Raw genomic sequence first — 25,083 nt, forward strand, 5'->3', positions numbered from 1 at the left:
CGGTTGTCATAGCAGCATCCGCCAGAGTCGAAGAGAGGGGTGGATCGGGGCGGAGCGCGGCTTCTGCGGAGGACTAGCGACGCTCTCCTCCTGCAGGTCTGCCTTCTACCAAAATGAGCGGCCTGGACGAGGGCAACGATCTTGCTGCCGCTCAAGACTGCGGCCAAACTACTGCCGAGCCTGCCCCGGGACATCCGGACCTAAACCAGTGCCAGGGCGAGGAAACCGAGGCGACGCCGGTGATGGCGGACACAGGTGAGGGCAGTTTGGAGACCGCCGCGGAGGGAGGCGCACCCCAGAACCCGGCTAGTTGTGCCCCGGTGCTCCGCGTTCGCATTTTTGGGAGTCGCGGCCGTGTAGCGACCAGATCGGGGCAGAGAGAGGTTCTGCTCCCCACGGAAGGCTTGGCAGCCGCCCCTGCCTCAGCCTCCGCCGCGGTGGCGACCGACAATAGCCAGGAAAATGGCTGTCAGCCTAGAGAGCCGCAGGGCCCTGCTGGGGAGAAAGCTCTAGAAGCCTGTGGCGCAGGGGGGCTGGGGTCTCAGATGATGCCTGGGGCGAAGGCCAAGGACATGACGACCAAAAAGTGCGCCGCTTCAGCGGCTGCGGGAAAGGAGGGGGGAGCAGAGGAGGTGGTGGAGGAAAAGAAGGCGATGCAGAAGGAGAAGAAGGTGGGAGGAGGACCGAAAGAGGAGGCCCGGGGCAAGGCCCCGAAGATCAGTAACTGCATGGATTCGCTGGAGGCCATCGATCAGGAGCTGTCCAACGTAAATGCCCAGGCCGACAGGGCCTTCCTTCAGCTGGAGCGTAAGTTTGGCCGCATGCGAAGGCTTCATATGCAGCGCAGAAGTTTCATTATCCAGAATATCCCAGGTTTCTGGGTCACTGCCTTTCGGAACCACCCCCAGCTGTCACCTATGATCAGTGGCCAAGATGAAGACATGATGAGGTACATGATCAATTTGGAGGTGGAGGAGCTCAAACACCCAAGAGCCGGCTGCAAATTCAAGTTCATCTTTCAGAGCAACCCCTACTTCCGAAACGAGGGGCTTGTCAAAGAATATGAGCGCAGATCCTCCGGAAGGGTGGTGTCTCTTTCCACTCCAATCCGCTGGCACAGGGGCCAAGACCCCCAGTCCCATATCCACAGGAACCGGGAAGGAAACACTATCCCCAGTTTCTTTAACTGGTTCTCAGACCACAGCCTCCTAGAATTCGACAGGATTGCCGAGATTATCAAAGCAGAACTGTGGCCCAATCCCCTACAGTACTACCTGATGGGTGAAGGGCCTCGCCGTGGAATCCGAGACCCAGCAAGGCAGCCAGTGGAGAGCCCCAGGTCCTTCAGGTTCCAGTCTGGCTAACTGATGACCTTGTGAGAAGCTCCAGCACAAGTCTCCTGGCCACCTCCCTTTGAACCTGTGCTTAGCCAACAGCATGCAGTCTGCTATTTGCTTTTTCTTCACACTGGACTATTTTATCCTTTGGTTCTTCTAAATCTCCAACAGTCAGTTGCAAGGTTGACTCTTATACGCTTGTGTTCTTCTTCCTCTGGACCTTTATGCTCTTCTGTATCCTGTTACATGTTCCAAGTGCATGGCCTTGTACTGCTTCATGCCAAGCACATGATGCTGTAGATAGATAGACACTGCCTTCCTTTGCATGCCTTGGGCCCTGTCTGTGACCATGGTCTTCTCCGAGTTTTTTAAGTGGTTATCTACCACAAAGAAGCTTGAAATACCTTTGCAGATAACTAGCTGGGCTTCATACTCTATGCTGACTGTCCTCCTGATACCCGTGTACTGTATGTCAAGTTCTTTGAATTTCACTGCTGCAAGATGAAGCTGATCTAGATGATGCCAGCCGTCAACCCAAACTGGACATTCTGCCTACCACTGACTGGTTCCTACCTGCCTTCCTGGCCTGTGCCATCCACCCAGCTTGTTATGTGGCAGAATAAGGTGGCTGGTGGGTGGCTACTAGGCATGAATGAGGTAACAGATGAGAGGTGTTCAGTGTTAACTGCATTAGTCTTCTTTTGCCTTTGGGCACTCTGCTTTGTGAACAGGTACTGACAGGTGAGTATGAAGGTCTGTGCTGTGGCCCACCCAAACCTGCTCTTAGCCTTCTGGATGAGCTTTGCCTGCTTCCTCAGCAACTGTCTGTGGATTTAAGCTCCCAGGCAGCACATAGGGAACTTCCCCTCCAACCCCCTGCCCCATCAGATGGTACCTATAAACCCAATTGGCTGTTGGGCAGCTTGGGCAGGCATATGTGATGGTGCCCAAAGCAAGGCTGGTAATGGTTCCCTTCCAGCAGTTAGGCTTTCTGAGCTGTAGCCAACCAACCGCCCTGAATCTGGCCAACTTTGTTAGGCATCCCCCTGCTAACTCTTGCACTCATTCTCAGAATGATAGCAGGAAAGTTGCTGGGGTGAGGGCACTGGGGGAGAGGTCATTCTGGTTTGTGGGGCCTGTTCTGTATCTACTATCTCTCCCCCCCCCCCCCGCTTCCCTCTCCCTCCCTCCCTCCCTAAACAGTTATAGATCAGAAACAAAATCAGACTGGCAAAAGCAGGCTTTTTGTTTTATTTGCTCTCAACTTGACTGTGTCCAGAGGGAGAAAGGCACTCACTGCACAATAGACTCCAGATCTCTATCTGTGCTCTTTTGCCTTCATGCCTCCCCCTACTCTGTTTTTAGTAGGGTCTGAAAGTTTCAAAGGGAGACCTGTGTAGGTTGAGTTATGTGCAGTGTTCTTTTGGGCCAGCTTTGACAACCCCACCCTTTCCCCCTGTCCATTTACCAACACCTGTGTTTCCTGAGTTTAGTTTGAGAGGCAGAGGGGAAAGACAGGGGGCCTCACAGGGATGGATTTAAGGCAGACCCGAGCAGGTTGTGGTGTAAAGCAACCAAAACTTACTTTCACTCTACTTCTTTTCACTCTTTTTTTTCTTTTCACCTTTCTTTTCCAGACTTGGAAATTTGGGGGGTGGTGGCCTTGGATCACTTAGAAATAACACAGGGCAGCATTTTGAGGGTCACCTCTGTCCTCAACTTTATTGCTGCTCTGATGTCCCAGGGGCCTCCATCCTGGCCTTTCTGGTTCTCCTGCACTTCCGCATTTCTTTCCCTGCTTCTGTCCCCCCAAAACTAGGGAGCAGCTGAATCTACATGTGGGAGATGCCAAGCTTCCCTCCTAGGGGTCTATGAGGATGTGTGGTGTCTGTCTGGAGTTCCAGGACAGTTTCTAGTAGGGGGGACAGCAGTCAGGGCTGTCTTTCTTGGGTGGTATGTAGTGATAGTAATGACCCTCTGCCTTTCTCCTTTTTTTTGAAGGCCTTTCCCGTAAGCTCTGTGTGTTTGGGAGGCCAGGGCACAGCAAGTGGGGAGGGTACTGTAGGCAGAGGAACCTGAAACCTGTTCATTTCAGAAAAGAAATGAACCTGCTGTGGAGTATTCTTGGAAAGGCACGGAAAAGATTGGAACCCTGCAGGGTTGGGGGTGGTGGGGAGAGGTCCCTGAAGCTTTTTCCAGGAAGGTGGGAGAATCAAAGTGGTTGGTGTTTGAAGAGGATGCTTGGAGTACTTTTCCCTAATTCCCTTGAATTCACCAGTCGATTTTTGTACACAGAAATGCAAGGCTGAATGTTTTCTCTCTATTATCGTAGGATATTTTTCTGTGTGGAAATATTTTCTGTGTGGAAGATTAATGGTATGTGCTCCTTATTTCACTGTATTTGAGTAGAATCCTATTAATTCCTTTCTCTGTTTTTGCTTGCTGGCAAAATTGACATTTACAGGCCTGCTTTTTGCTTGTAATTGAGAATGTGTGCAAAAATATCAAAATTGTCCCTGTGCAGTATGAAACCTGTGAATAGTCATTAATATATCAGCTTGTTCTGGTCTGTCTTCATATATAGTTCTATTCTAAGAAATATAATTTGAATGTGATCTCTGAAATTTTGCAAATTGTTGCTGTCTTGTGAAAGTAATCTCAAGAAGAAAAACACAGCTCTATTGTCTTGATATTTCTTGCCCTAATGGTAATGTTGTACTTGACATCTTACGTTCCTAACCAGTGTACGTACTTGTAGAATTGCTGCTCTGTCAGACTAAATGAGGATCGTTAAGTACTTCAGTCTTCTTATATGTGCGCAAAGGAAAAATAAAGTCTGTCACTGCTGTACTTCTTGTTTTCACCAAAAAATAAAAATAAAGTTCTGTGTTGTCTAGGCTAATAAAAGGTTGGGAAATCATTAAAGTTACCAAATTGTCACAGTAAGCATTGCCCTGAACTTCAAAAAAAAAAAAAAAGCCACCAAATTTCTAGGACTTTTTTCTTGAAAAATGGTAAATAAGAAGACTAACTAACTTTATGCTCATGAACAAAATTTTTCCTATCCAACTAGTGCAGTTCTTGAAGGCAACTGAAGCACTTTTTTTTTTTTTTTTTTTTTTTTGATTTTAGTCTGTACTAAACAGTGTTGTGAGTAGAAAACATTTTTGGCTTTTTAAGTTTTTATTTTAATTCCAGTTAATTAACATACAGTGTTATATTAGCTTCAGGCCTACAATACAGTGATTTAACAATTTCATATAACACCCTGTACTCATCTTAGCAAGTGTACTCCTAATCCCCATCACCCATTTAACCCACACCCTCACCCTCGCCCCTCTGGTAGCCATCAGTTTGTTCTCTATAAATAAGAGTCTGTTTCTCCTTTTGTCTTTTTTTCCCCCTTTTCTTGTTTGTTTCTTAAATTCATATGAATGAATGAAATAATGGTATTTGTCTTTCTCTAACTTCGCTTAGTGGAAACAATTTTTAAGGCACCATTCTTGTTTACTACATTTAACTGATCTTCTTTTTTTCTCAGTGAGCTTAAGATAGACTTTTGGAAGAAATTAATTACTGTACTCTGTAAGTGCTTAATTTCTTTTCTTACAACACTGTCGTGCTCTAAAAAGAAAGAATAACAAAAATTGTGATTGACATGTAGTGTCTAGAAACAAATGATCTCAGACATCTAATTAGTAATGTTTTGCTACTCAGCAACTGTCACATGAAGGTTTTAGAGCTAAATACTTCTGTATTCTCTGGAGTTGAGGGGGCTGTGGATATTGCAAGACCTGTGAAAATGAATGGTATTTTTAGCCATCTAAACAAAAATTTTACATAAATGGCCTCAAATTATTATTAAAGGGACCCGCTGACTCTTGATGCAATTCATACTTGCAGGTTTTACTTAAGTATATATTTTTTCTAGACCTGGAGAACTTAAGTTTCAGAGAGCTAGGTTTTCTTTGCAAACTATACTCTGATCCAAACTCCATAGTCTATTTTACCTTTTCAGTTCACTGATCGGTTTTTTGCATTGTCAAGCACCTGTTTCAAGCATTCTCTCCTTTCTGGACATGGTCAGAAAAGTGTCATTTTTGTTGCCCTTGGTTTATCATCAGCTGTAACCAATGGTATTCATTTTTCTAATAGGTTGGTGCCAGTCATTTGTTAGATTTCTGTTCTGTTAAGTTAGACTCAGTTAGACATTATGTAGTTTTCACTTACAAATTAATTGGTTTACTCCCATATCCCTGCCCCATTTCTTTTCATTGGCTTTTTTTCTTTTTCAATTCTAGACCCAAATTATTCCTTATGCAGACCTCCAAGTATGTTAAGTGAGGTTCTCTCCTCTGTTCACCAAGTATCATTTGGTCTGCTCAGACCATATTGCTGTTAGTAGGGTCATCCTTCATAATTTCCCGGGACCCCACATAACAGAATCTCCAGAAGCATTCTTTTCCATTTCTGGATATTCAGCTAAGACTTGACAATGACAAAAGGCTTCTCTAGCTTTCCATACTCAGGGTCCCATCTCCCACTACTGCTGTTGCTGTTTCTGCTTCTCCTTTATGTCTAGTTGAGTCGTTTCTGTAATCAGTGTTTATCATAGAAACAAAAATTACCTGTATTGTTATTGAATCCCCTGCTCCACAGACTCACAGTTGAGCCTTGGATATCTGATTTGTGTCAAAGATACTGTCTCTAGTTTGACAGTCTCAGGAAATCCTGGTATGTCTGGCACATCCATTTGTGTTCTGTTACTTTTATAGTTCTGACACAGATCTTACTATCTCCATTTAAATATTTGAGAAAACAGGCTCAGAAAGTTGAAGTAAATGTGCTTAAGATGCAAGTCACTGAAATGTATATTTTTTTATTTCAAGCCTAGGGTATCTTCCACTGTTATAAATATCTGTACTAAATTTGGCATAAAACAAAACTCATTTATGTGAATAATCAGGACTCAGTTGAAGTTATTCTTCATTCATTCATGATTGGTTCTTTTTTCTTTTTTTTTTTTTAGGATTTTATTTATCTGTCAGAAAGAAAGAGAGCACAAGCAGGGAGAGTGGCAGGCAAAAGGAGCCTGATGTGGGACTTGATCCCAGGATCCTGGGATCATGACCTGAGCTGAAGGCAGACACTTAACGACTGAGCCACCAGGCATCCATGATTGGTCTTTGAAAGGTTACTTTTTATCACTTAATACACGGTTCCATACAGTCACAGATTAAAACACTACGGAAATTTACAAATGCAATCTTTTTTTTTTCTTAAATATTTTATTTATTTATTTGACAGAGAGATCACAAGTAGGCAGAGAGGCAGGCAGAGAGAGATGGGGAAGCAGGCTTCCTGCTGAGCAGAGAGCCAGATGTGGGCCTCGATCCCAGGGCCCCGAGATCATGACCTGAGCCAAAGGCAGAGGCTCTAACCCATTGAGCCACCCAGGCGCCCTACAAATGCAATTTGATAATTGCCACAAAAATGAATGAAATTAGCAGTTTGTTGACTTCATCAAAGGGAGTAAATGTACAAAAAGGACTTTAAATATTTATGAAATTTAGTTGCTAGGAACTGTAAAATGTTGACATTTGTATTAAATTTAGAGAATTTGAGTATTTTCTAATTGATTCAACATAGTGATTGCTTTTAATAGGTTCTAGTAATTTATTTTAATTAATTTTTTAAAGGTTTTTTTTTTTTTTTTTTTTTTTTTTAAATTTTAAGTACACGCTACCCCCCAAGGTGAGGCTAAACTCACATCCAAGATCAAGAGTCTCATGCTCTACCAACTGTGAGCCAGTCAGGTGCCCCATCCTTCTCATTATTAAACTATATTAAGTTTTAATCTTTACCAAGAAAGTGCCAACGCCAAAGCACCAATAAAGTAAAATAAGGGTGTTTTTTTTTTTTCTTCTTCTTTTAAAGACTGAGAAACAGGTGCACGGTATGGAAAACTGTCAAGCAGTCTATGTAATATTGTAGTAGTTTTTCTAATTAATGACCTGACCCAACTTCTCTCAATAGGCCCAGATATCCCATCTCCCATTAAGTTTACTTGGATCAGTCTTCATTATTCCTTTTCCATTTTGGTTTTCTCAGCACCAGAGGGGAAATTTGCTAAGTATGCAAGGTGAACATTTGAACCTGAATATGAAGAAAGAATAGACCTGCTTACTGATGACTTTAGTATATGTGGCTTCTAAGAAGAGTAGACTTCATTATACATTTTAGGACTCCGTGATTCTTGGTTTTCTATTTTACTCTCCCAGGTAAGTTCTAGGTCATAGATCTTTGCTTTATTATTTTTTTACTAAATTGTTACTTTAGGACAGAGCCTGTGTCTTTATTTGTAATCCCTTACATGTCCTGCTGTGGTGTGACTGTTAAATTTGAAGTGTGGTTTTAGACTGATAATTTGCCCCAATCTTACAATGTTGGAAGACTTTAAGGTGTCAATCAACTAAGGTCATGAGTTCTGGGGTGAAACTTGGGCTCATGTACAGACTCTGATCCTTAGTAACAGTACAGTTTTGAGTAATTATGTTATTTAACCTCCGTGAATTTCAATGTCCTTCTCTGTGAAATTTTAGTTATGCACACCTTATAGGCATGCTGTAGGGGATAAATAGGGTACATGAAGTAGCCTGGTGAAGAGTTAGCACTCTTTGCCATTATTTTTTTACCATTATTTCTGAGGATGATTCTAGAGACCAACAAGAGACACCTTTTTGAATTCACCCAATGTGGACTGGACCATGCCCAAGGATTTTCATGGGCAGCACACTGGGTGAGTTAACTCTTGAGTATATCCCTGTCTTACAGTACTCTGGAGGTCAACTCTTACAATAACCTTCTTCTCAACACCCTGAGAAGAGGTAAGGGTATGTTACTGTAACATATTTAAGAAAAAGCTACCCATATGACTTTAATATAGTCAAGGTTATGAGAGTTTGACATTCTATTTTATGCTGGTTTGTTATATATAATAATCATATAGATTTGAGTTTCATTCACACCAATTCAATTAAAGTGTGGGTATACATATATAAGTGTGTATATATACGTGTGTGTGTATTTTTTTTTTTTTTGCTTTAAATATATTTAAAGTTGTTGGATATGAAAATTGGTGGGTGTAATACCTGATTTCAGGTTAAAAAACTCAGAAGTACAGTTGACTCTTGAACAATATGGGAATTAGGGCCCCCTCCCCCTTGCATAGTAAAAAATCTGTGTAATGTTTGACAACCCTGCCAAACTTGACTACTAATACCCTACTGTTAACTGATAACATTAACACATAGTTTGTATATGTATTATATGCTACATTTTTATAATAAAGTAAGCTAGAAAAAAGCATTAAAATCATAAGGAAAATATATTTACAGTACCATAGAAAGAAACATTTGCATATAAGCAGACCTGTGCAGTTCAGACCCATGAATTTCAAGAATCCCCTTTAGTTGATTTTAGATTGCAATTAATTCATGGTTTAACTGAATTTTCTGCTACCTCAATATTCCAGAAACCAAATTCTGACAAACTTTTACCATTGTGACATTCAGATCTCTCCTCTGCTGATGAGATCAAAAGTGGCCAGCAAAGAAAATCTAAAATCTCTTGTATCTATTTTTAGTCATCTTTCAGATGGTGAATGTTTGCCTACATGCTAATATTAAATTTAAATCCTCTGTCCACTTACACAATTTTCCAGCTTTCTTCATTTAACTTTATTAAAGAATATAGAGCTTTTCTTCTCTTTTTAATTTTTATAGTGCCATTTAAAAATTATTTTTACTTTTCATACACAATTAGAAACACTGGCACTTTTTAGAAAAAATGAAATAAAAAAACTTAAAAGGTCTAATTATAGTTCAACAGAAAAACAGCATTCATTAGAAGAACTGAGTCTGCTGGAATGATGGTAGGAAACTTGGAAATAAACCTTCACCTTGTCTTTTGACAAGATGAAAAAAACAGGTCTGATTGGGTAGTTGGTTACTTCTTGGGACCCCCTTTCCTAACTAGAGGTAAAAGTAGGATGAGAACTTTGAACTTGAGCACATTTTTTTCACTCCTTAGTGACAAAAATGTGTAATTAACATATTTTGGGGTTCTCATTTTTCATATTAATAATAGCAGTTTATAAGCATTTAAAGATACATTCTTCTTTCCCATTGACAAAATAAATTCACATAAGAAAAAATAGCTTTATTTTTAGAGAAATTAAATATCTATTTGCATACATGAGACAGTATCTTTCATTTAGCCCTAAGCTGATTGTGTGTTTGTTACCATATTCCAATAAGATTTTGGAAATCAATTTCAAATACATTACCATATACTTATTAGTAGATATCAAACAGAGCTACTGACATTAAGGAAAAAATTTCAGTAACTGTTTACCCACCCTGAGATACTCATTCCCGTAATACATTTGGGATTATTTGAGCATTTAAAAATTTAATGAAATATTTATCTTTTCATTACATGCATCAATATGTTAAGTTCTCTGCTACAATCCAGGTAAAATAATGATAGCGACCATTGTGTTTTCTGACATGGAGAGAGTGAAATTATAACATAAAACAGTAACCAGGAATTTATTGTAAACTTCTGGCTCCAGACATCTTGCTACAAGTAGCTACTATTAGAGGACTATACAAAGCTCATGGAACACAGTGATCCTGGGTTGTAGTATAACTATAAAACCTCTTAAAGGGTTTTTCTCAATCTTTTTTTCATTACTATCTCCCCTCCCCCTCCAGAAAAATTAAATTCAACCAAATTAAATTTAATTAATAAATTTAACTTTAAATGCTATTTCTCCCTAACGAGAGAAATTAATGCTGAAGAACAAGATTTACTGGGTAGGGTTGAGTTTTGGAGGAGCACAATTCACTGCATTATCTAATTTTTTTTCACCCCAAGAACTAATTTTTGTCCCATTGAGAATATATACCTTAAGATGAATGAAAACTAATTATATAGCCTTTAACATTATTGGGGGGGGGGAACCCTTATAAGTAATATTAGAGGTTGAAAGAGTTGTTTCTCATCTCTTTTCTGGCCCATACTGATTTCACAAGAAATCTTTAGCTCCTTGTTTTGGAAAATGTAAGAATAGCATAAAACCTGATAGATAGCTTGGATAGTTTGTTCTCACTAGACTCAGTGTTTTTGGTTATAAATGGAAGAAACAGATATAGATCAGTTATTCCCAATTCTGGCTACATTTTTCTTGGGGCAGGTAAAGATGTCAATGCTCATCTATATTTCCAGACCAATTAAACCAATATTAAAACACAGGTTGCTTGCTGGGTAGCATTCCCTGAGCTTCTGATTCTGCAGGCCTTGTGTGGGGCATGCAAATTTGTATTTCTATCAGATTCTCAGGTGATGCCGTGCTAGTGGTTTGGGGACTACACTTTGAGAGCCACTGGTCTAGGCATGTGTGTCAATATGTATGTGTTTGCCTGTGTGAATATGTGTATATATTACACAGATGAGTCCTAATCCCTAGGTGAATCCTAATCTCAGAACTATCCATATAGAAAATATTAAGGTTCTTTTCAGTTATAAGATACTGTGATTTTAATCTAATGAGAATTGTTGCACATCAAGATGGTCTATACAGAAAGGAGACCTGTGGAAAAACATCAATTTCTTGGTCAGTTATCATTAATAATTTGTTCCTATAAAGCATTTTACAGTATTTTTGAAAGGTAATATTTTTACAGTACACTTGTTGCATATATGGTTCTTCCTTTTTCAGATAAGACCGTTTATTTGGTTGTCAGTGTCTCATTATTTGATAAGATCAGTGGAGGGTTTGGATAATAGCCAGCTGTTTTTGAACTGCTGGAAGAGAATCTTGAAAATCTGTAGTCCAGGGGTAATTCTGGGGGAAAAAAAAAAATTATTACTTGGCAGATCTAAAAAGGCCATTCATAACTATAAACAAATCAAAATTTGAGTCATTGGTAATAAAACTTATTTTTCAATTAGCAATAATCGCGCCTCGGATAAACCTCATTGGCTACGATACTGCCACTGCGCAAAGCTTAAAACTTATTTTTTTAGAATTTTGTGATTTTTAGAATTTTAATATTTCTTTTGTCACCTGGATAGGTTGCACATAACATGAAGAGTATAGATGTTTTTCTCTATAAAATTTACAATAATATTTAAGTCAAGATACATTTAGAAGTTTTATAAATCATCTTCAGAGATCTAACTAGTGAGTTTAATTTTAACATTCTCTGTACAGAAGTTAACATATAAAATAGGCATGCTCACCTAATTTTTTTTTTTAATTTAAAAGTCTCTCGGGCTCTACTCAGAGCATCATGTAACTGATAAATGAGAACAAATAATCTTCTTGGCCCTTAGTAATAAGAGTAATAAGTAATAGTAATAAGAGAGCTACTAAGAATAATTTTTGAATGCTTAGATAAATAAGAATTTTAATATAGACAGTATGGCAGCTTTCTCCATATAATCACCCCCCTCCTCTCTCTCTCTCACACACACACACACACGCACATGTGCGCGCACACACGTGTGTGTGTGTACATAGCCGCAAGGGAAACTGGGAGAGAGAACTGCATACTTTATTAATGGTGAGGCACTGTGACATCTTTAAGTTTCTCAAAAGCTAGCCTTCAGATATCATCTTCCCAAATGACTTCCAAGGCAACATTACCAGAAATATTACAAGTAAAACACTATGATACATGCCATGTTATGATACTCAGTCCACATGAAGATACTGGGCAATAATCCTTATTTCAAAAATCTCACAAGTAAAACATCATTTGGAAGTACTGAGTACTTTGAAAATGACACTAGTATAAAAATTATACTTTATATTAAATGCCAGTGAGAATCATCAATCCCAAGTAGTAGAGGAAAACACCAGTGTAGAAACTGGGAAGCAGGATACTGCCTTTCTGATGCCTGAGAAGCCCAAGATGATGTAAACAGAAAAACTTCCCAATATTAGTGAGTTTCATCGGTCTTGACTGCTCACTTAGCTGTGGTATATTTTGAGCCAAACATTAAAAAGGCATTGGAAAGTAAATTTGTTAACAATGAGTTTCTAAAATCATGTATCTGAGGTCTTGGATTTCTGATATGCCACTAAAATAATACAGGCTCACTTCAAACAGTCATCATCTTCTCGGTCTTTCCTATACATTTGCTAAAGTAAATGTCTAGGTCTCTGTGTAGCTATTACTATAAGGTTAAAAATGGTTACATTATCATAGTGCTTACAAACTAGTCATTATAATGTCCATAGCTTGCAAGTGCAAACTTATAAAATCTATAAATATGAATTTTTGTATTTATATGTTAATGAAATAACCAAATCTAATACGATATTCATTAAGAAAGAAACATTTCCTGAATACAAAAAAGGTTTTAAGAGGCAAAGGGGAGTATTTGTTTTTCACCTCCTATGTCATTTAAAGCAAACATTTTCTCTTTCAGGTAGCAGAAAAGATCCATTAAGAAATCTGGCATTGTATAACCAGGTGAGATCAGATGACTCTTCTATTAAAACAAGGATCTCCAGACTGGGGATTCAACAAGAGGGAAAGAATGGCATCTCTGTTACAAGAAAGTCATTTCTGGTGCTCTTTGGAAGAAAAGACAAAAGCAGATAAAAACGGAATTCTTCTTTGCCACAACAATATTCTATTAAACTCCGTGTATTAAATAAACTATCCTATCAACCATATTGCCTAGCAATTAAATGAAGTGAGCCAAAATGAACAAATATCTTTGAACATTAAGTTCAATGTAAAATAGAACAGAAACAGAACAACTCTTGGATCTTTTTTTAAGAGGTATTAGCAGGATAACATATATGTAAAGGTTCTATCCTCAATATGCCTGAAGCCATAAGCCGTCAGTATTTTTCTCCCAGCCATTTTTCTTGCTTGAGAGATATGGTAGATTATATAGTAATATCCGACTTTACTGAATATGCTACTGAACTAGTCAATTTCAAGTTTTCTGTGAGATAAAACTTCTATTTGAGAATGTGAACATAGCAGAGTGCAAAGTTAGAGACTAACACTTTGCTTTTTGAGGAAGTATCCTGGACATCAAAACAACTGAGTATGACCTATTAATTCCTCCTTTCCCCACAAAAAATTGGTACATGTTTAGCTTTGTTTGACGACTGTTAAGTCCTTCTTAATATCTTCTCCTGAGAAAAGGTAGAAGACAAAAGCCTAGCACCAAGTTCTTTTCCAGGAGGCTATGGAAGAAAGCTTTTGGGAGATGAAAATGGGAGATGCACTGTTCGTACTGCTTCTTTAAGGAGAGGTGATTCCCCCCCAGAAGATGGCGAGGGGGTTATTTTCTCATTCTTTGGAGAAATATTTAAATCCTAGAATAATGAAGGTTCACTTTACTTCGACTTTCTTACTATTTCATAACCATGTCCCTTTGACCCGGTTTTTATGCACGTACTACTACAATAATTCATCGGCTTCTACTAACACATTACTTTATTCTCTCACTATAAAATCAAATCACTTTGAAATAAAGGAAGAGTGAAATAGAAAAACTGAAAATAATTGTTTAATTCTGGGCTAGCCCCTTCCTTCAAGTTACACGTTCTGTTTATTTTACAGGAAAATTGTAAAAGGAATAAGTATATTTAGGTTATCTTTCTTTAATTTCATGTGTATAAGCATGGAACAAAATGAAAATTAAACTATCCTTTGAAACTAATGAGATATTATTTTAATGAGTATATACTGATAATGGGTTTGTACACTGGCATAGAGAATGGACTTTTGGGCAGGTTCTATGTATTTTAGGGTTGTAATTGTCATCATATCATCATCATCGTAAGACCGGAGTACCCAGGTTCTGGGAAGGCCTAGCAAGCAGAGAGTGAGTGGACATTCTGCCACAGCTTTTTCTCTTATGCACCTGAATTCTTCCTGGAGGCAGGGGCAGTTACTAGCAGCAGAAAAACCTTAGTAGAGTTTAGGCAGTCTTTGAAGGGGTGCACACAAAATTTGAGGGGCTAGGAATCTGCCATAAAGGAATAGGTGGAGAACTGGACCCTGCTGGTTTTTTCCTCAGGCATGTTGCCAAATTCTGAGAGGAACTTCAGGAAACTAATAAGCAAGCAAAAGCATATACTTCTGCAAAGCAGAATGGATTTTTTCAGTGGTTTCTTGGTTTTAAGATAATGGAGGGATTTAAGTTCTGATCTTAATCAGGGACCTGTGAATGCCTCAGACTTTCAGATACATAGTTCTGAGAACTGAATTTACTATTAAGAAGTAATTCTCCTTCATGTTAATAATGGGTTTTTTCCTTAATGTCTACTTTCTTTCACATTAGTATAGCTAACTCTTTTAGTTATCATTAGCAAGGTATTATCTCTTGCCATCCTTTGATATTTAAACTTCCTGTGTCCTTGTATTTCAGAGATGTCTTTTCTGAACAACCCAAAGTTGGCTTTGTTATTTCATTCAGGATTTTAATCAGAGATTTTTGCCATCTATACTTAATATAATTACTCAGCTTTAAAAATCTGTCACCTTACTGAATATTCTCCATGTCTTATTTATTTTTCATATTCTTTCCATTTTTTTTCTTTTCGATTTTAAAATCATTTTACATAATTAGCTAGTATGTATCTCATTATGGTTTCTTTGTTTAGTTATCCTAGAGATTACAACATGCATTTTTGACTTATCAATACCTACCATACTCTTTTTTTTTTTTAAAGATTTTATTTATTTATTTGACAGAGAGAGATCACAAGTAGGCAGAGAGGGAGGCAGAGGGGGGAAGCAGGCTCCCCACTAGCAGAGAGCCCGATGCGGGGCTCCATCCCAGGACTCTGAGATCATGACCTGAGCCGAAGGCAGAGGCTTAACCCACTGAGCCACCCAGGCGCCCCTACCTAACATACTCATTTCCTCACCATAAAATACAAGGATGCTAAGCATTTTAACTACAACTGTCCCCCTGCCACTGGCATCATTTAAAAAAGACATTTTAATTAAAATTCAATTTAATTAACATATACTGTAATATTAGTTTCGGAGGTAGAATTTAGTGACTCACCAGTTGCAAATAACAGTGCTCATTGCTTCAATGCCCTCCTTAATGCCCATCACCAGTTACCCCATCCTCACACCCACCTCCCCTCCAACAACCCTCAGTTTGTTTCCTATAAAGAGTTTCTTATGGTTTACCTCCCTCTTTATTTTCATCTTATTTTTCCTTCCTTCTGTTCATCTGTTTTATTTTCTTAAATTCCACATATGAGTGAAATCATGTGCCATGTGTCTTTGACTGACTTATTTTGCTTAGCATAAGCCCTCTAGTTCCATCCACCCATCCACATCTTTGCAAATGACAAGATTTCATTCTTTTTGATAGATAAAGAAGATGTGGTATAACTTTATCCCATTCATCTGTTGATGGATATCGGGCTCTTTCCATATTTTGGCTATTTTTGGTAGTGCTGCTATAAACATTGGGGTACATATGCCCCTTCACATCACTATTTTTGTATTCTTAGGACAGATACCTAGGAGTGCAATTACTGAGTCATAAGGTAGCTCTACTTTCAACTTTTTGAGGAACCTCTCTACTGTTTTCCACAGTGGCTGCACCAGTTTGCATTCCTACTAACAGTGTAAGATGGTTTTTTCTCTGCATCCTCGCCAACATCTGTGTTTCCTGAGTTGTTCATTTTAGCCATTCTGACCAGTGTGGTTTGATTTGTATTTCCCTGAAGCCAAGTGATGTTGAATATTTTTTCATGTTTCTGTTGCCCATTTGGATGTCTTCTTTGGAGAAATGTCTGTTCATGTCTTCTGCCCATTTCTCAACTAGATTTTTTGTTTTTTTGGGTGTTGAGTTTGATAAGTTCTTTATAGATTTTGAATACTAGCCTTTTATCGATAAGACTTTTACAAATATCTTCTCCCATTTTGTAGGTTGCCTTTTAGTTTTGTAGACTGTTTCCGTTGGTGTGCAAAAAGCCTTTTATCTTGATGAAGTCCCAATAGTTCACCTTTGGAGACGTGCCTAGCAAGAAGTTGCTGTGACTGAGGTCAAAGAGGTTGCTGCCTATATTCTCTACTAGGATTTTGATGGGTTCCTGTCTCACATTTAAGTCTTTCATCCATTTTGAGTTTATTTTTTGTGTATGATGTAAGAAAGTAGGCCAGTTTCATTCTTCTGCAGTGGCTGTCCAATTTTCCCAACACCATTTGTTGAAGAGACTATCTTTTTTCCACTGAATGTTCTTTCCCGCTTTGTCAAAGATTAGTTGGCCTTAGAGTTGAAGGTCCATTTCTGGGTTATCTATCCTGTTCCATTGATCTGTATGTCTCTTTTTGTGCCCGTACCACACTGTCTTGATGATTACAGCATTGCAATACAGCTTGAAGTCTGGAATTGTGATGCCTCCCAGTTTGGGGTTTTGTTTTTGTTCTTGTTTTTCAACATTACTTTGGTTATTGTGGGTCTCTTCTGGTCCCATACAAATTTTAGGATTGTTTATTCCAGCTCTGTGAAAAATGCTGGTGGTATTTTGATAGGGATTGCACTGAATGTGTAGATTGCTTTGAGATGCATAGACATTTTAACAATATCTGTTCTTCCAATCCATGAGCATGGAATCTTTTCCCATTTCTTCATGTCTTCTGCAATTTCTTTCATTAGTGTTCTACAGTAAATTTTAAAGTACAGATCCTTTACCTCTTTGGTTAGATTTATTCCTACGGATCTTATGGTTTTTAGTTCAGTTGTATATGGGATCCATTCCTTGATTTCTCTTTCTTCTGCTTCATTGTTAGTGTGTAGAAATGCAACTGATTTCTCTGTATTGACTCATATACTGCGACTTTGCTGAATTTCTTTATCAGTTCTAGCAATTTTTTGGTAAAGTCATGTTTTAAAATATTTTCTTTAGAGGCACCTGGGTGGCTCAGTTGGTTAAGTGTCCCAACTGTTGACTTTGGCTCAGGTCGTGAACTCAGGGTTGTGAGATACAGCCACATGATGGGCTCTATGCTGGGTGTGGAGCCTGCTTAAGATTCTCTTGCTTCCTCTGTCCCCACCCTGCTCCCACTCACCCCCTCCCAAAAATAAATAAATAAAAATAAAATTAAAAAATGCTTTCTTTAAACCTCTTAGAACTTTTAAAAAAATTTCCAACAGAAAATGTTCATTTAATTTATTCATTATCTATCCCTTTTTTGCTGTATATTCCTTCTTGCATCTTCAGTCTTCCAACAGGGAACATTCTTACTTTTGCCTGAAGAATAGTACCCTAGTATTTTCTTTAGTGTAGGTCTTCTGGAGATAAATTTCCTCCATTTTTGACTGTCTAAAAATACTTTTCTTTTATTCTTTAGTGGTATCTTTACTGGGTATAGACTGCCATCAAGATTGATAGCCACTGTCTTTCAGCAATTTAAAGATACTGTTCTACTGTGTTGGCTTCTTTTTTTTGTAGAAGTCAGATATCAGTCTAATTTTTACTCCTTTCAAATCAATCTGTTTTTTATTCTCTGGCTGCTTTTAATATTTCTTAATTATGTTTGATTTTTAGCAATCTCATAACCTTTTAATTATGTTGGATTTATTTTTATTTACTTTGTTTCAGTTCTTTGGGCTTCTTACACCTTTGCCTTATTTCTTTTCATCATTTTTGGAAAGTTGTAGCTATTACTTTTGGCTTATTCTCTCATCTCTTGGGGTTCCAATTATAGAAATCTTATTCCTTCTCATTGTATTCCAGTGTCGCTTAGTCCCTCTTCTATATCTTCCTTTTTTCTGTATCTTGCTTTGTTTTTTCTTCATTCTGGATAAAATTTTCTTTTGGCCTGTCTTTCAGTGCACTAATTCACTTTTCAACTGTGTCTAATCTGCTTTAAACATCCATTAGGTTTTTAATTTTGATTTTCTTTTTTTTTTTTAAATTTTTTTTTATTTTTTAAAGATTTTTATTTATTTATTTGACAGAGAGAAATCACAAGTAGTCGGAGAGGCAGGCAGAGAGAGAGAGGGAAGCAGGCTACCTGCTGAGCAGAGAGCCCGATGCGGGACTCGATCCCAGGACCCTGAGATCATGACCTGAGCCTAAGGCAGCGGCTTAGCCCACTGAGCCACCCAGGTGCCCCTTAATTTTGATTTTCTAATAGTTCATTTTTAGAACATCCATTCTCTTTATTGTTTTTTTGTCTCTACTAAATTTTTCAGTCCTTTCTTTTCTGTACTTGGCCATGGTACATTTTATTATTTCTTTTAGTATAATCTCATAACCTTGTGGACCTAGATGTTTTTGGTTATGTGCTGAACCTTACATTCATTGTTTTTAGAAATAATTTGAGCCCTAGAATGATGTTAACTTCCTCTAAAGAGAATATTCTCAATGCAGTTTTAGGGATTGAGATGATCGAACACTGAGCTTTAGTTATCTTTACTCTAAGGTAAATTGAGGGTCTCAGTACAGATTAAGAGAGTTCATCAGGTTCATCCCTCCTCTGGCAGACCCTACTTTCCATTCCTATGCCTGTAGGCTCAGGAAGCTAATGAAAGGTCCACTCACTTTCCCTGGTGCCCTCTTTAGAATTAGCAAACACCAAACATTAAGGGAAAAGCAGCTCCAAAAGTCAGGTTCACCTTACATGGCTTTTTAAGGAAACTGTCCTGGTAACTTTTCCTTTTATCCTATGACCCCAAGCAGACTTAAAAAAAAAAAAAAATCCAGTTTTTGTAGTTGGTTCCAGGAGTCAGGCAGGTCCTAATTACCTAGGTTGCTATAACCTAGGTGTAGCCCAAGAAAAATAAATGCAACGGGAAGATTTTCTTCTTTCAAAGGCAAGAATTCTAGTACTTACAGTCATTACTGTCTAGTAACAGCTGAAGTTTTATAAGTCTGTTTCTGCTTACCTGCTATTGCTTCAATACTTGGAATTGCAATAGTGCTGTAAGTACTGATTCTTTTACACGACCATGTATAAAACAATGAGTCTTCTGTATTTTCCAGTCCCGAAACCGAATCAATAAAAAAAGAGCCCCACTTTTTAGATAATGCATTTAGAGGCTTTGCCTTTTGACCCTGAAACAAGAGAACAATGAAAACTATGATTAATTTTCAATGTTGTAAGCTTTTCCCCCATTCAGGAAATCAAATTAGGAAAACTCTAGGAATTTGTGTAGTTTACATTTAACCAAACCAGATACTATATAAAAATGAAAACAAAGCTTAGTTTAGTTGTTTCTTGCTCTGGGAATACTTACGTGGCTCAGTTGGCTAAACATCTGACCCCTGACTTCTGCTCAGGTTATGATGTTGGGATGGTGAGATCCAGCTCTGCATTGGGCTCTGTGCTGACCATATAGCATGCTTAAGATTCTCTCCTCCCTCTGCCACCACTTCCCCCACGCTTCCCCCCCCACCCCCGCCCAAAGTGCTCTCCCTAAAAAAAGAAAAGAAAAAAAGAAGTATCATCCCCTTGTTTTGTTTGGGAACCCTTTCTCATCCTTTGGGATCTGGCCTGGATGCACCTAAGACATTTTTCTTAATTTCTCACACTCGGGTTAAATTAGGTCTTCTCCATTTTCCTACCCTGAGTTTATCCCTAATATACTCCTGCTCAGGCTATCTTCAAATTATCATACTATTAATTTTCACTTTTGACAGACAATGAACTACAGAAGATTAGGAACTTTCTTATATAAATTAGCATAACTTTAAGGCTTAATGTCTAGGTCAGAGCAGGGATATAAAAATTGTAGACTAAATTAAAGATTCATTAAAAAATATTTCTCAGTGTTTTATGGGTTTGTAATAAAATTAAGAATTGTAAAAACTCCCATCATATCTATATAATCTGGATTATAAAATCTGTCATCTTTTTCTTTTCTTGTTTAAGGTTTATTTATTTGTCTCAGAGAGAGAGACAGAGAACACAAGCAGGGGAGTGGCAGGCAGAGGGTCCTGGGATCAAGTTCTGCATCTGGTTCCCAAGAAGCCTGCTTCTCCCTCTACCTGTAACTCCCCCTTCTTGTGCTCTCTCTCTCTCTGACAAATAAATAAAATCTTTTTTTAAAAAAAAAGATTTTATTTATTTATTTGACAGAGAGAGAGAGATCACAAGTAGGCAGAGAGGCAGGCAGAGAGAGAGAGAATAGGAAGCAGGCTCCCCGCTGAGCAGAGAGCCCAATGAGGGGCTCCATCCCAGGACCCTGAGATCATGACCTGAGCCGAAGGCAGAGGCTTTAACCCACTGAGCCACCCAGGCACTCCATAAATAAATAAAATCTTAAAAAAAAGAAAAAAAAAGGAATGGTGTGTGACTCAACCACAAATCTCTGATATTCTCAGCAAAGAGACCTGCATAAATTAAAACCTCAGTATATGTATATGCTGAACAAGAAGAGAATGATGTTAGACTGACATTTTAATAATATATTAAGATATCTCTGCTAATCTAATAAGCTCTTATGTTTTACACTTGTGATAAAAATTTTGAGTATTTATTCTGAAAAATGTATATATATATATAAGTACACACATACACAGAGCTATCAAATCTTATTTCTCAATTACACTGTAGAGTAGATTTAATTAAGGATGAATCTATATAGGAGAGAGCATTATACATATGGCAACTAAGTTATATTGGATCTCTCTTTCTCTCCATACTTATATGAATTAGAAATGATCCATTTAGTCTTGAAAAAGAAAAAAAAAGTGTGTTTATGAATACTCACATTAAGGTCACTGACCACTATGGAAAAGTAAGAAGTTTTCAAGAAGGACAAAAAGTCTGAATGTTAAAAAAAAAGAAAGAAAAGAAACTCTGAATGTAACCAGTTTCCTCTACCTAACTTGTAACTTATTTTTATTGACAAGACTAAATACAGAAGAGCCCCACGGGGAACTGGCAGAGCAAACAAAAAAAATGTCTCATAGAGAGTAATCTGAAAGAATGTTAACTCCAGACTCATTATACCTGCTGGATACCTTTTGTCCATTTATACACAACAAAGTGTATAAATTCACTTTGTTCAGCTGATGTTGAACTATTTTAGACATCCAAAAAAAAAAAGGGAATTTCATAAGGTTCTATCTAAACGGATGTTTTAAGAAGATCCCTTTCCCTTTTACACACTGGTTAACAGTATTCCAGGTATCTTGAACAAAAGTATTTAATATTGCTACAGTGTCATTTTTTTCTACTTATTGTTACCCATTTGGATTCTAACTTGAGAAATTCTCCCCTACTCTAAGGTCACAAAAATATTTTCTTCCATTAATTTTACAGATATATTTCTTATTTTCAGGCCTATAATCCATTTAAAATTTATATAGGGGGGAAAAGGGACTCCTTTTTCTTCATATACTGGGACTACTTACTCAGTGCTATTTACTGAGCTGTCTTTTCCTGCTGACTGACAATCCTCTACCACGCATCACATTTACATGGTAACTTGGAATGTGATACAGGGTCCTATGTCTGGGTTCATTTTCCTCTTGTTCACTGACCTTTTTATGTATTTTGTTGTTAGTACTATATTGAAAAACTATTGTAGCTTCCTAACATGGTTAGTATTGAATAGGGTAAGATTCCTCCCCTTTATTATCCTTTTTTACAAAATTATCTTAGCTATTTGTGGGCCTTCAGTTTTCTGCTTAATGCATAATCAGTTTGTGAAGGTCCATCCAAAATCCTCCTGGGATTTCTTTATAACATTATACTGACCTTATAAATAAATCTGAGGAAAAAAGGTATCAGTATAATCTTAAAATATGGTATATCTTTCTATTTTTTTATTTGTATTTAGAATCTTTTTTTTTAAATTGAGGTTTAATTGACATACTAACAAGATGCAGAGCATAATAATTTGGTATTTCTGTATATTGCATTAATTTTACAGATATATTTCTTATTTTCAGGCCTATAATCCATTTATAGGATGGGGTGCCTGGATCATAGTAAGTCTAGTTAACATCTGCCATCATCGAAAAATTAGATTTTTTATGATTAGAACTGTAAAAACCTACTCACCTAACAATTTTCATATGTGAAATACAGTATTATTCACCACAGTTACCGTGCTGTATAAGTCCCTTAGATTTAATTTATTTTATAACTGGAGATTTGTACTTTTGATTTCTTTCACCTGTTCAGAAACCCTAATAGAACCTTAATAGAGACTTAAAAACTTCTCTATCAAGGTCTTATGAGATGTATTTTCAGACAGTAATATAATGATTCATTTTCTTTGCTTTTGTAAATGGTTTATTTCTTGTTACATTTTTAAGTCCTTACTGGTGGCACAGAGAAAAGCTACTGATTCCTTTTTTTTTTTTTTTAAGAGAAAGAGAATGCACGGGGCAGAGGGAGAGGGAGAGAGAGCGAATGTTAAGCAGCTCCACAGCCAGTGAGGGGTCTGACATGGGGCTTGATCTCACAACCCTGAGATCATGACCTTAGCCAAAATCAAGAGTCAGACGCTTTACTGACTGAGCCACCCAGGTGCCCCAAGCTATTGATTTCTGAATGCTGATTTGGATCTAGCATTTTCACAACTCTCTTCTTAGTTATAATGGTTTGCTGACTGTTTCCCTAAGGTGGTCCATGCTAACGACTATACAACTCTGAAATAATCACAATTTGGTATCTTCTAACTCTAATTCCGTATTTCTTTTTCTTGTCATGTTGGCCACCTCTGTTACACAATATAATTAATAATAGATATCCTCTGTCTAGCTCAGAACCTTGAAGACCACTTGTCTCCATTAAGTATGGCTTTTTTCTCCATTTAAATTTTCCATTATATAGACGCCGCAGACCGGGGACCCGGAGCAGCTCGGAGGCGGTGAATAATAGCTCTTCAAGTCTGCAATAAAAAATGGCCTCCAATAAAACTACATTGCAAAAAATGGGAAAGAAACAGAATGGAAAGAGTAAAAAAGTAGAAGAGGCAGAGCCTGAAGAATTTGTGGTGGAAAAAGTACTGGACCGACGTGTAGTGAATGGGAAGGTGGAGTATTTCCTGAAGTGGAAGGGTTTTACAGATGCTGACAATACTTGGGAGCCTGAAGAAAATCTAGATTGTCCAGAGTTAATTGAAGCATTTCTTAACTCTCAAAAAGCTGGTAAAGAAAAAGATGGTACAAAAAGAAAATCTTTATCTGACAGTGAATCTGATGATAGCAAATCAAAGAAGAAAAGAGATGCTGCTGATAAACCAAGAGGCTTTGCCAGAGGTCTTGATCCTGAACGAATAATTGGTGCCACAGACAGCAGTGGAGAGTTAATGTTTCTCATGAAATGGAAAGATTCAGATGAGGCAGACTTGGTGCTGGCAAAAGAGGCAAACATGAAGTGTCCTCAAATTGTAATTGCTTTTTATGAAGAGAGACTAACTTGGCATTCTTGTCCAGAAGATGAAGCTCAATAATTGTTTGCATTGCTTTTTATATATATTTATATATATATATAAAATCTGGGTCTTTGTTTTTTGATTTATTAGTGTGAAGAAATAACATTCTAATGAAAATCAAGTTTGATATGTTTGTTTTGAAGTAGTATTGGGGGAGTTGTTGGGGTTTTTGCATCTATAGCACTGGTTACTTTAAACAAATAAAAGCTTTCTGTAGTTGCTTCCTTTATCGGAAAAGAATATTTGAGACCATGATATATTATCCCCCTGCATTAGAGAACCTTTTCTCAATGTTGGGGGAAATCTTCATAGTCTTTACTCAGTCAGAATTTGTGTTTAACTCCTATATGCCTAAGGACCATTCTGGGTTTTTTGTTTATTTAGGGGTTTTTTTTGTGTGTATACTTAAAATACGTAAGTGGTTTTTGTTTTTAACATTCACCAAAACAAAAACAGCATTTTATAACCATGGATAAGCCCATGTTTCTGGGATGCTATCATTTTCAGCATTTTAAGAAATAAATCACTTAAACTGAAGTTTTTCCTGAGGCCTTAACCTTCAAATTTTGTAATTAATTGGACAATTTAAATATAATGTAAACAATTTAAATTGGACAATTTAAAAGCAGCCATATCAGAATCCATATCCTTCTCTACAGCCATATAAACGCAAGTATATTTGCAAGATCCCTGAAAGGAAAATTTTATCACTACCAACAACCTCCCCACCTAAATGACAAAACTCGACAAGTCCTTGTGTGTTTTACTTAGGTAAGCAATACTTTAGTTAAATGGACATGTAAAGGTTCCTTCTAGTGAACCATTCCTTTTTAAGAAGTTGAAATTCTCTGTGCTGTATTGACTAAAAGGTCACGATTCATGGACTGTCTACAACTTCCTTCATGGAAGCTAATCATAATCAGATGGTTAGAGATGTTGGCAGTTTAGCACCTGCTGGAGTAAATGGGTGGACAGGCTTGTATAATCCAAATTCTTCACCTGCATGTTTTTTCTTTACCCCAGTTCATTCCTGACATGTAGGCTCAGTCTTTTCAGTATTTGAGTTACTGGTTCAGCAGAAACCAGGAAAAACAGTAACTTTGTAGTCAATGTTATCCAACTGTATATTGTTTACTTTATTGTAAATACTGGTAAACAGTGGTCAATAAATAGTTTTATATTCCTTTAAAAAAACTTTTCCATTATAGATTATATTCTCACTGAGTTTTGTTGGATAGCTTTTCTCTAATCAAAGGCTGGCCCCTTCTTGTTTGCTGAGAAT

General features: G+C 37.6%; 3 protein-coding genes and 1 pseudogene across 4 annotated transcripts in view; 2 read left to right on the top strand and 2 right to left on the bottom strand.

Moving 5' to 3' along the window:
* The first annotated feature begins 12 nt into the window (after positions 1 to 12).
* Positions 13 to 23,305, top strand: TSPYL4 (TSPY like 4). The gene is made up of 5 exons (XM_013056727.2): positions 13 to 2,078; positions 7,449 to 7,618; positions 12,840 to 12,883; positions 22,309 to 22,347; positions 23,198 to 23,305. The coding sequence occupies exon 1, from the start codon at positions 114 to 116 to the stop codon at positions 1,362 to 1,364; it is 1,251 nt and encodes a 416-aa protein (XP_012912181.1). The 5' UTR covers positions 13 to 113; the 3' UTR covers positions 1,365 to 2,078; positions 7,449 to 7,618; positions 12,840 to 12,883; positions 22,309 to 22,347; positions 23,198 to 23,305.
* The window catches only part of NT5DC1 (5'-nucleotidase domain containing 1), a 140,307-nt gene continuing 124,760 nt past the window's right edge, over positions 9,537 to 25,083 (bottom strand). For both annotated transcript variants that reach the window (XM_045080194.1, XM_045080193.1), the window contains exons 11-12: positions 19,296 to 19,464; positions 9,537 to 11,247 (exon numbers count right to left, since the gene is read on the bottom strand). In XM_045080194.1, the coding sequence (XP_044936129.1) occupies positions 11,132 to 11,247; positions 19,296 to 19,464 (285 nt within the window). In that variant the 3' untranslated portion in view covers positions 9,537 to 11,131. The remainder of the gene's footprint in view (positions 11,248 to 19,295; positions 19,465 to 25,083) is intronic.
* Positions 11,280 to 11,411, bottom strand: LOC123392158 (annotated as a pseudogene).
* Positions 23,231 to 24,995, top strand: LOC123392116 (chromobox protein homolog 3). Its single transcript, XM_045080195.1, has one exon. The coding sequence runs from the start codon at positions 23,268 to 23,270 to the stop codon at positions 23,817 to 23,819; it is 552 nt and encodes a 183-aa protein (XP_044936130.1). The 5' UTR covers positions 23,231 to 23,267; the 3' UTR covers positions 23,820 to 24,995.

Source organism: Mustela putorius, unplaced genomic scaffold (genome assembly GCF_011764305.1).
Source record: "Mustela putorius furo isolate JIRA1106 unplaced genomic scaffold, ASM1176430v1.1 tig00000450_pilon_pilon_pilon, whole genome shotgun sequence".
Lineage (NCBI taxonomy): Eukaryota > Metazoa > Chordata > Mammalia > Carnivora > Mustelidae > Mustela > Mustela putorius.

Bases quoted from the DNA above. Each gene is read 5' to 3' on its own strand.
- TSPYL4 (XM_013056727.2), top strand. From the start codon at position 114: ATGAGCGGCCTGGACGAGGGCAACGATCTTGCTGCCGCTCAAGACTGC.
- LOC123392116 (XM_045080195.1), top strand. From the start codon at position 23,268: ATGGCCTCCAATAAAACTACATTGCAAAAAATGGGAAAGAAACAGAAT.